The sequence below is a fragment of the Empidonax traillii genome, unplaced genomic scaffold, assembly GCF_003031625.1.
Source record: "Empidonax traillii isolate 1590-97213 ecotype Southwest subspecies unplaced genomic scaffold, ASM303162v1 scaffold34:size3740991, whole genome shotgun sequence".
Classification (NCBI taxonomy): domain Eukaryota; kingdom Metazoa; phylum Chordata; class Aves; order Passeriformes; family Tyrannidae; genus Empidonax; species Empidonax traillii.
In genome coordinates, this window is record NW_020955227.1 from 2036553 (window position 1) to 2046981 (window position 10429).

Here is a 10429-nt window from a genome sequence, read left to right on the forward strand (position 1 = left end):
GGGAACAGGGGCATCAAGGGCCACCTGAGTGCAGGAAGAGGAGAGTCAGGGCAGGAAAGGGGTGCTACAGTGGGACCTTGCTTTGGGGACAAGTTTGGAGTGCCCCCAGTCCCAGACACTCTGCTAGACAAGGGGATAAAAATCCCTTTGGCTGATTCTGAGGCCAAAACTCTTCAAAAAATCCAACCCTCATCTGAGAGGGCTGAGCCCCCAAATTCCCCCAGAGGGTGGGATTGTGCCCCGAGTGGGCATTTACTGGGAGGGGATGGAAATGGAGACGGATCATCTGGTTTCAGGAATTGTCCCTGTGCCCTGGGAGAGGCACTGTTGCTCGGGAGGAGGAGGAGGAGGGATAGAGGGGATGGAAAAGAGAAGAGTCAGAGGCGGTGAAGGCTGGGACACCGCTTGGTCTGATCTCTCCGCAGCACATCCCGGCGCTGGAACGCAGCCGCCGCAGGACAAAGGGATGCCGGGGCCGAGCGGGGCTGCGAGATGTTTCCACCCCGTCCGGAAACAGGAGGGAGCAGAAATCCCACAGGAAACCTCGCTCCCATGGAGCCGCTGACCTGGCCGTGGTACGAGTGCTCCGGCCGTGCCGTCCCGCCGGCCAGGTGCATCCCGCTGGCACTGCGGGCAGGGAGGGGCGTCACAGCGACCCTGCTGTGTCCCACCCCCCTCCACTTGCCCCGCGGGGACAGAAAGGGGGTCCCAGCAGAAGGCAGAGTAAACCCAGTGGGGATGTACCTGTCTGGGGAGTTCTTATGAGGACGGTTTTGTCTGTTTTCCAGCAGATCTCTGTCAGCAGTCTCCGCTCCTGTTGCCATGTCAGGGCTTGGGTTGGTGTTCGGTGCCTCCGTCCGAGGTTTGGACGGAGGGGTTTGGCTGGGGTTCAGTGTCTCTGTCCCAGGGCAGGAGACATTCCCCAGAGGCTTCTGGTCCGTCCTGGCTATTGCTGCCCCCAGGGTGTCCACAGGCTGAGCCTTTTCCTCCTCCTGATCTGCTTGTCCGGCAGCTGGAGGTGAGTCTGTGCCTGGGCATGGGGGGCTGGATGTCTTGGCAGACTTGAGGCTGGGGAGCGGGGCTGTCTGGGGGGGTTTGTTGCTGGGAGTCCCTTTCTCCTGGCAGTTCTGGCCACTCTTGCCCTTGCCCAGGCCCTTCCCTGCCTTGTCCAGGTTCAGCCTGGGCATGGTGCCCATGTGGCTGTACATGTCTGACGACCGGGCGTAGGGGCCGGGGCTCTTGGGCATGGTGTTGAGGTCATCCTGGATGCTGTCGAAGGGCTCCTCCAGGAATCCACGGGGAGGAGGGAGATGTGGCCCCAGTGTCTCGGGACAGCTGGGGACCACAGACGTGCGCCGGAAGGTGAAAGAACGGGGGATGCTGCTCAGGCTCCCGAACCCTTTGAACTTGAAAAACTCTGGCAAGGAGAGGGGAGAGATAAGTGTGGGGTTACTACCGGCACAGCGTGATGGTGGGGGGTCCTGGAATCCCTGGTCCTGGGTTGGGGTGGGCGTGGGGCACTGTACAGGCTGGTGTCACACTGTTATACCCAAAACTGCAGTCCCAGCCCAGCATGGCATCCCTGTGGCCTGGGGTGTATGTGATGCTGCTCAGGGCATCTCTGCCGGGCTCTGGCAAATCTAGCAGGTTTTCCCACCACAGTTGTAGGGGCGGAGGAGGAAACACCCAACCCTGGTGAACAGGCAGCTCCAGAAATGATTTCAAATCTTTTCCTCCTGCCCTCTGCCTCCCAGGCAAGCTGGGCGGGGCTGTGCCCGTCCCTGCAGCCTCAGGGCAGCTCTGCAGGATGCAAGCATGGGACACACCACGTGTCCCCAGGGGATGGGGGTCCCGGACACATGTGACCCGCTCGCATGTGCACGGTGGAGCAGGAACCGGCCACAGGCGCTGCCGGCTGCGGGCGGGAGAAAAACCTCCCCACTTCCTTGCCCGGCCTCTTGCAGCCTCCCTGCACCTCCAGCTGCCACCTGCAAGTGCTGAGCACGAACGAAAATATTTATAACTCGTGCTGGTAGCTTTGCATTTCACACCTCAGGCCCAGCTCGGCTCTTGGTGCAGCTGTGGTGCAGCCTCGGCCAGTGCTGGCGCCAGCACAGGGATGGCAGCACAAGGTGGGGTGAAGCAGGTTGTGGCCACGGTGCCATAGAGCAGTGTTTCCCTGTCAGACCCCGGGTGCCTCTGGGGGTTTTGCAATGTTGGTGCCACCCTGGGGCTCTGCAAAGCCTCTTCCCCTCTGGTCACAGCGGATTTGCTGGGTCAGGAAGCAGCTGCAGAGGTGCTGAGCAAGGACCTGGGTGTCAGGGAGTCGCTCAGGCCTTGGGACTCCCACCTCCTGACGCCATCCAGGGACCCTGCAGGGCATCCCTGCAGCCGTGGTGGAAAAACCTCATGGCCAGAATTCAGTTAGAGGCAAAATTGCTTTGGGTTAATCACCTCCTTGGAGTCCAAGCATCCTCTGCTGCCTGCTGCTCCTGGGGCTGCTGTGGGGTAGTGGGAAAGACAGTGCTGGGGACTTTTCCCATCTCCTCTCTCTCCATCACATAGGAAAATCCCAGCTGGGATGTGGCTGTGGGTTTTGCCAGTGGAGGGGTCCCAGGGGAGCAGAGAGACTGGCCCCCCTCTGGCGCCGGCATCGCGGCAGGAATGCAGAGAGCGCAGCAGAGGCCGGCTCCCGTGCAGCCCAGCGCTGGGAATAGGGTGAAGGCCACTGCCCCGGGGCTCTGGGGGAAAGCCGAGGTCTGTGAGAAAGAGCAGAGCTCCCTCCCGGTGGGTACCGAGCACTTCCTCCCAGAGCAGCTGGCGGGAGTCCCTTCCCAGGCTCCCACCCCGGCTCCTCTGTGTCACCCCCATCCCTGTGCTGCAGGAGCACCCTGGGCTGAGGGTCCTGGCCGCACCCAGCCCCCAGCACCAGCTTGTACCCCAGCCATGCACCCTGAAGGGTGTGATCTGGGGAGCGAAGAGCCCCAAACCCTGCTGTGTATCCCTCTGGGTTCATCCCAGCCCAGTGCAGGGCTGGGCTGCAGCAGACTGGTCCCAGTTCCAGCACCCAGCTCCTGAGCCAGCACACAGGCTCTCCCCAGTCCTGGGGATGGAAACCCCCAAAGGCCCTCACCCCAATAAGTTTCCTAGCAAATGCAGAGCCTATCTCAGCTCCAAACATCCCCGAGTGGGATGACCCAGGGAGCGTGTGAGCACACACTCTGCCTCAGCCCCAAACTCAGACTCACACTCACAGATTCACACTCACACTCGTGCATCCCTCCTCCCTGCCAGGCTGTCCAGGTGAGCTCCCCATTGCCCACCCCGTCCCACACCACTTACTGAACTTCTTGGAGGCCCCCCGTTTCTGGCCCTCGGCCATGGCTGCGCCGGTTGGAGGCCGCGGGGACCGAGAGGGACAAGTTTGTAACTGTGAAGTCCTTCCCTGCCCGCTCCTCCCTTCCTGCCCCCCCCCTGCAGTCACTCATCGCTCGCTCGGCGTTTCCTCCCAGTGCTGTCATCTGCTCCCAGCCCAGCCGCTGTCCCTGCCTGCCCTCGCGCTGTCCCCAAAGTCCCTGTGGCCGCTTGCACCTGCCCAGCTGCTCAGGGGCCACGTCTGTGCCCTGGGCTGGGGGTGCCTGGCAGGTGTGAACACCCAAAACCCCTGGATGGCAGCCTCAGAGGAGGTGCCAGCACTGTGGAGGAGGGTGACAACCTTAGGGAAAGGTGACAGTCCTATGGATGAGGACACCAGCTCTATGGATGAGCGTTCCAGCCTTATGGATGGGGGTGAGAGCCCTATGGGGGAGGATGCCAGCCCTATGGATGAAGCTCCAGCCCTATGGGTGAGACTCCAGCACTATGGATGAGGCTCCAGCCCTATGGAGGAGGCTCCAGTCCTGTGGAGGAGGATGCCAATCCTATGGATGAGGCTCCAGCCCTATGGAGGAGGGTGCCATCCCTGTGGATGAGATGCCAGCCCTGCACAGAGCACTCCACCATGCACATCTGGGGCTCATCCCCTGTGGGGTGAGACCCCCATGGCATCACTGCCAGTGGGCCCTGCCAGGAGCTGTGCTTTCACGCCGGGGGACCTTGGCGTGCCCCGTGGGAGTGTCTCCATGCGGGACGAGGTGGCCTGACCTCGGCAGGGATCCAGTGTCCGTCTTGACCCCCATTCCCGCTGAGCTGGTTGTTTCCATGGCCGGTATGTCACCAGCCATCCCTGCAGTGCTCTGTCCCTGTCTCCCTTCACTCTCCACCTTGGGGACCAGTTTCGAACAGCCCCAGACAGAACCTCCAGTTCGTCCTGCACCTGAACATGGCATGGCCGGAGTGATTGTCCCCACCTGGGGTCCCCTGCCACCAGCGCCCTAGTGTCCTCCTGCCTTGGCCACGGCATCCCCATGCCACAGCACCGGGCTGCAGGAGCAGAAGTTCTGCGCTTAAGCAGGAGCAGGGGGCACAACAACGCTCTTTCGGGCAACGCGGAGGGGCGCTGGTGACACAGGGGGACAACATGGCGGGCGCCCCTCCGGACTACAACTCCCGGGGTGCCCCGCGCGGCTGCGAGGCTGGTCACGTGGACACTGTGCTGGGTCACGTGGCGGAACGGGCGGGCCGCGGTGCTGTGGCAACGGCGCGGCCGCCATGGCCAAGCAGTACGACATGGTCGAGTGCCCCTTCTGCGACGAGGTCTCCAAGTACGAGAAGCTCGCCAAGATCGGGCAGGGCACCTTCGGGTGAGTGCCCCGCCGGCCACGGTGCTCCCCGGCTCCCCCCCACCGGCCTCAGGCACGGAGCTTGGGCCCTGCCCCGCGGCCCGCCCGCGCCAGGCCCGGGCTCTCCCTGCTCGGGTGTCCCGTTCCTCGGTCACTCCTCTGCCTCCAGGGAACTACCCTGGCTCATGAGGCCTCCTTTTCCCACCTTGAGGCCCCACTCACGCGGAGCAAAGCTTATCTTGGAGACGGCTGGGGTGGGAACCTGTAACTTGGCTCAAAATGTGTAACTTGGCTCAAAATGTACAACTTGGCTCAAAATTACAGCTTTTTGCCCCAAATATGCAACTTTTTACCCAAAACGTGCAGCTTGGCTCAAAATTACAACCTTTTGCCCTAAACGTGCAACTTTTTTTGCCCCAGGTGTGCAGCTTTTTTGCCCCGAGTGTAGAACTTGATCCAAAACGTGCAGCTTGGCTCAAAATGTGCTACTTTCCCCAAAATCCTTGTCATGCTCCAGGAGCTCTGGGCTGTCTCTTGGCTCAGCCAGTCCTGGGGGCTGTTGACCCGAGGGGGATGTGACTGGGTTGGGTGGTGGCTCAGCACAGAGCTCTTTGCCTGGTGCTTCAGTGTGTCCTGTTTAGTTTTGTTCCTGGTCAGGAGCACCTGGCTCCTGTTTTTTGTCTTGTGCCGCTCATGGAATTCTTTCTGTTTTTACAGGGAAGTCTTCAAAGCCAAACATCGCCAGACAGGCAAGAAAGTAGCATTGAAGAAGGTGTTGATGGAAAATGAGAAGGAGGGGGTAAGTGTGGGAGCATGGCTGGGCTGTGTTAGGGAAGGCCTGGACTGGGGGGTGAATCTCTAATCCCTGTCCTCTCTTTTGTCTCTCCCAGTTTCCCATCACGGCCTTGCGAGAGATTAAAATCCTGCAGCTGCTCAAACACGAGAACGTGGTGAACCTCATAGAAATCTGCAGGACCAAAGGTGCATTGCAGGGTCTCTCTTGTGTTGCTGGTGGCTTTTTTCAGCCCTGCTGAGCAGGCTGGTGTCTTTTGCTGGGACTGGGGTTGTCTAACTGAGCTTGTGATAGGGAGTAATGGCTCACTTATATTGGAAAAGAGTTTCTCCACCTCCTTGCTCCCACCTGATGCCTTGTTCCCCCACTACTGGGTGCTTGGCAGGCTCAGCACACCTGGCCTGGCTATGTTTTCAGTGAAATTGCTTTAAAACATTCGCTAGAGTTTATATAGCATTCCCTTACATGGATCTGTACTGGCCTAGGGCTGGGAAATTGAAGTTACTCCAGTACTCCACTGTGTGGATTGTTATCCGAAAAGGTTTGAGTGAAAACACCAATGACAAGTTAATTTTTAATTCACTGTGTGATTAAATGAGCTGTGACGATTGGGTGTCTGGCACACCGAAGGTAAATATTTTTGTAGACATGTCAGTTGTTTGTGTTTTGGTTTTGTTTTGTTTGAATTCCAGTTTCCACCCAAATCTACCTTGACCTCAGTTTACAGTAAAGTAGAAAGGTTGCATTTACTGGTCTCAAATTTCAGGCTTTTCCTTTTTTACCTTGGGAAGGTGCATGTGGGACTGTGTCCATGTCAGGAACTGCAAACCCAGTGTAGCAAGTGATCTCCTGGCTAGAGAGAAGAGCACTGTGCTTCTGTGGGGGCTGAGCTTTTCTGGTTAGACCTACTTATCAGCAGGTTTTGCTGATTACAGCTGATGAAAATCAGCCTTTCTTTTTAATAACATTCTGCGTGTGTGCTCTAGGAACGAGATTGAAATCGATTGCTTCATTTGAGGTTTCCTATAACTGACTTCAAATTGCAGTTGGAGTTTTAAATTGGTTTGATCCAGAGTGGTCTGTTTTTGTGGATGCTGTTTGAGGTTGCAGAAAGCCTCACTTTCTAATGGGAGACTGGGCAGGTTTTCTCTGGTAGTGCACGTTTCTCAGGGCTGTCTGTGGGTGCCTCCTCTATCGCCGATGCCATCGGCGATGGCGCTTGGCTGGCAGCCACAGCTTGCAGGGAGGAAACCCCACAGCCGTTATTGTGCACAGAACAGCATGAAGTGAAGCTTTCAAATGTTTTCCTGCCCTTGCCTTGCCCGTGCCAATCCTCATCTCCTGTTCTTGTGCTGCTGTTTTTGCTTCGTGCCTCTTCACAAAGGACCTACAGGCTCTCCGGTTCTCTGCGTTCCCATGCCCTGAGGTTCTGTCTAGCGAGTGTTGTGTGAGCAGCGGGGTGGTGGGATGAGCTGTGACAGGGTCCCAGGAGTTGGATCCTTGTGAGTCCCTTCCAGCTCTGGATATTCTGTGATTTATTCCATGCCCCTCACCGACAGTGCCTCCGTGTCTCTCCCACAGCCTCTCCATACAACCGCTGCAAGGGCAGCATCTACCTTGTGTTTGACTTCTGTGAGCATGACCTGGCCGGCCTCCTCAGCAACGCCCATGTCAAGTTCACGCTCTCAGAGATCAAGAAAGTTATGCAGATGCTGCTGAATGGACTTTACTACATCCACAGGAACAAGGTAATGGGCCAGATCCCCACTGTGCTCAGGGGTCACCCCGCTCTCTGTGGCTCTCCAAGGAGCAGATGTCCGAGCACAGGCTGGAGGGAAATCCGTGTGTTTCACCTCTTCAGTCTCAGCATCCTGCTGGCACCAGGCACCCAAGGAGGGCACTCTGATGCCTTAACCCTTCAATGTCTGTCCTCGTACAGATCTTGCACCGAGACATGAAAGCCGCGAACGTCCTGATCACGCGGGACGGAGTCCTGAAGCTGGCGGACTTCGGGCTGGCTCGAGCCTTTAGCCTGGCCAAGAACAGCCAGCCCAACCGCTACACCAACCGGGTGGTGACCCTGTGGTACCGGCCTCCAGAGCTGCTCCTAGGTAGGAGGTGGTGGGCTCTGCTGGCTTCTCATCCCTCCTCGTCCCTCTGGGAGACTAACTCGGCATCTCCGTTTAGGGGAGCGGGACTACGGTCCCCCCATTGACCTCTGGGGCGCAGGCTGCATCATGGCAGAGATGTGGACCCGCAGCCCCATCATGCAGGGCAACACGGAGCAGCACCAGCTCACCCTCATCAGCCAGCTGTGCGGATCCATCACGCCAGAGGTGAGGGCAGGAGCGGGGATGTGGTGTGGAGAGCAGGGTGTGGGGACAGGCACTCCTGGGCTCTTTCTCGCCCTGTGTGCTGGCTGCTGCGTGCCTGCAGCTGGCAGGGAGGCTGGGGAGTCTTCAAGGCTTCTGTGTTTGGGGGTTGTCTCTCGGACAAACGCACTCAATTTATACCTAAAGAAGGGTGGGGGTTTTTTTCCTGTTGAGAGGTTTGTCTCAGGTATTTTGCATTGGTCACCTTGAAAAGCCTCTTGGAAAATTCTGGCTTGTGATTTGTGGTGTCATCTCAGCCTTGGTGTGAGCACTGGGCCCTGCCCTTTCTCAGCTCCTCCTTTATCAGCAGCTCGTCCTGCCCTCTTGTGGGGAGCGAGCTGAGGGATCCCAGCCCAGGCTGGAATCTGCGGGATGTTGTGCTGGCAGCTACAGAGTCCTGACCCTGCAGTCACATTCATTATGTACATACATTGAAGGCGAATGCTTTGCCACCTGCTGTGGTTTCTGCCAGATCAGGGTTGAGATAAATGCTAGTGATTGCTTTCTAGGGATAAAAGGTGCCACATCCAGGTGATTATGTAGCAATCAGTTTTGTCACCTTATCTTTCTGTCTGTGGTAGCCATGCTCTCTAGTAGTTGTTTTGTGGGAGAACTAGAAATCCTGGAGCATCCTGCATGCTGCTTCCGCACCAGAAGGACCCTGTCCTGACTTGTCCCCGTCTCCAGGCATTAGTGCACCCTTTTAGTGCCTCCTTGTTGCTGTGGGAACAAGGTCTGCCGGCTTGGAAGTTATAAAATAGCGTTGTTATTTCAGACCTCACCCTGGTTCACCTGAGGGCGTTTGAATCAAAAGTGGCTTGTGCTTTCGGTAATTATTGCTTGTCAACCCCCTTTGTTGCCCCTTCCCAGGTGTGGCCCAACGTGGATAAGTACGAGCTGTACGAGAAGCTGGACCTGCCCAAGGGGCAGAAGCGGAAGGTGAAGGACCGGCTCAAGGCCTACGTCAAGGACCCCTATGCCCTCGACCTCATCGACAAGCTGCTGGTGCTGGACCCCGCCCAGCGCATCGACAGCGACGACGCGCTGAACCACGACTTCTTCTGGTCGGACCCCATGCCCTCGGACCTCAAAAACATGCTGTCCACCCACAACCAGTCCATGTTCGAGTACCTGGCCCCGCCGCGCAGGAGGGGCGGGCACATGCCCCAGCAGCCGGCGAACCAAGGCAGGAACCCGACGGCCACCAACCAGACTGAGTTCGACAGGGTGTTTTGACACCCAGCAAGGCCCTGGCTGGGCTTCTCTGGGACGTCCCAGCGAGGCCTTTTTGTCTAGGAAAGGACTTTTTTCAAGGTGAAGTGACTTGATGGCGTTGACAGGGCCCAGCCGTCTCCTCTCGGCCACCACGGAGCTGTGTGACTGGGGAGGTGGCACCTGTGAGCTCGACAGTGTTTTCCTGCAGTTTTGTCTCAGAACCTGTGTTCCCTGCCCCCTGCAACTGTCTGTATTGGTTACATTAAACTTGCAGATCAATTGTCATGGATCTGGTGATGGAAAAAGTGTCTCTGTCCATGCTGGGGCTCTTAACAGTGCTGGGACCAGCAGGACTGGGACTAGTTGCCCTGGACTAAGCTGGGCCCTGCTTGGAGATGTCTCAGCTCTCTTGATTGGTTGTAGCTGCTGCATGGAGTATCCTTTGAGCACTGGAGCGTTGATGTAGGGATGAGGTAGGTGCTGCTGAGTCATCAGAGTTGTCCTGGGGAAGGCAGAGTCACTCTGCATGACTTGCTTTCACTGCAGGCTGGGATCTAGCCTAGAAAGAGGCTCACTTGGAAAACCAGGGGGGTGGCTTGCAGAGCTGGTTACTCCATGTAGCCTGGATTTACAGTGGGAATCACTGATCCCTGTAACAGCATATGGCACCCACGCTTTCTTCATTGCAAAAGACAACTGGGATTCCTTGGGGACACACCCACCCTGACTCCCTGCAGCCCCAGCTGGGCAGGAGCTGGGATGGGGAAGGGAGCTGTGAGTCCTGGCCTGGCCTGAGGTGAGACCTGCCATCCCACTGGAATTGCCTGTGCACATGCTGATCACACCGTACGCCAGAGCCAGTCCTCCCTGCAGTGTCTCCCGTGGCTGTGAGCTGCAGAGATCCCTGGACTCAATGTGTGTGATGTGCCATGAGTGACATTTGGCACTTGCTCACTTGTCTGTTAACGACCACTGGCAAAAGCCTTGTGGGCAGCATAAGGTCTCAGGATTAAAAGTGTGGATGATAAAAGACTTGTACAAGGTAACTCTGTCTTGGTTTGGGGCTCTGAAACAGTGTCTGCTTGGGGGAAATGTGTTTCTTTGGAAAGACAAGTTGGTTACAAGCAATAAGCCAGTTCATTTGTGTCGTTGTGGGTACTCTGTCCTGTCGCAAACAGCTGGTTTGAAGCTCGTGTTGCTCTGCTGCCCTGCTGGAGACAGCAGCGGGAGTGCTGCACGACAGCCCCTGTTAATGCCGAGGGCACGTGTGGGGTCGGACACGCTGAGCCCCCCGCCCTGTCTCTGGTGTGCTGGGAGGGGGTCAGCGC

General features: G+C 57.6%; 1 protein-coding gene across 1 annotated transcript; it reads left to right on the plus strand.

The window, feature by feature from the left end:
- The first annotated feature begins 4602 nt into the window (after positions 1–4602).
- Positions 4603–9391, plus strand: CDK9 (cyclin dependent kinase 9). Its single transcript, XM_027877832.1, has 7 exons — positions 4603–4742; positions 5439–5520; positions 5612–5702; positions 7096–7262; positions 7454–7625; positions 7702–7850; positions 8757–9391. The coding sequence occupies exons 1-7, from the start codon at positions 4651–4653 to the stop codon at positions 9120–9122; spliced, it is 1119 nt and encodes a 372-aa protein (XP_027733633.1). The 5' UTR covers positions 4603–4650; the 3' UTR covers positions 9123–9391.
- Positions 9392–10429: the final 1038 nt, after the last annotated feature.

Excerpts from the sequence above, each read along its gene's own strand:
- CDK9 (XM_027877832.1), top strand. The coding sequence starts at position 4,651 with ATGGCCAAGCAGTACGACATGGTCGAGTGCCCCTTCTGCGACGAGGTC. Across the intron at positions 5,703-7,095 it reads AGAAATCTGCAGGACCAAAG|CCTCTCCATACAACCGCTGC; the intron begins GTGCATTGCAGG and ends TCTCTCCCACAG. Across the intron at positions 7,263-7,453 it reads ACTACATCCACAGGAACAAG|ATCTTGCACCGAGACATGAA; the intron begins GTAATGGGCCAG and ends GTCCTCGTACAG.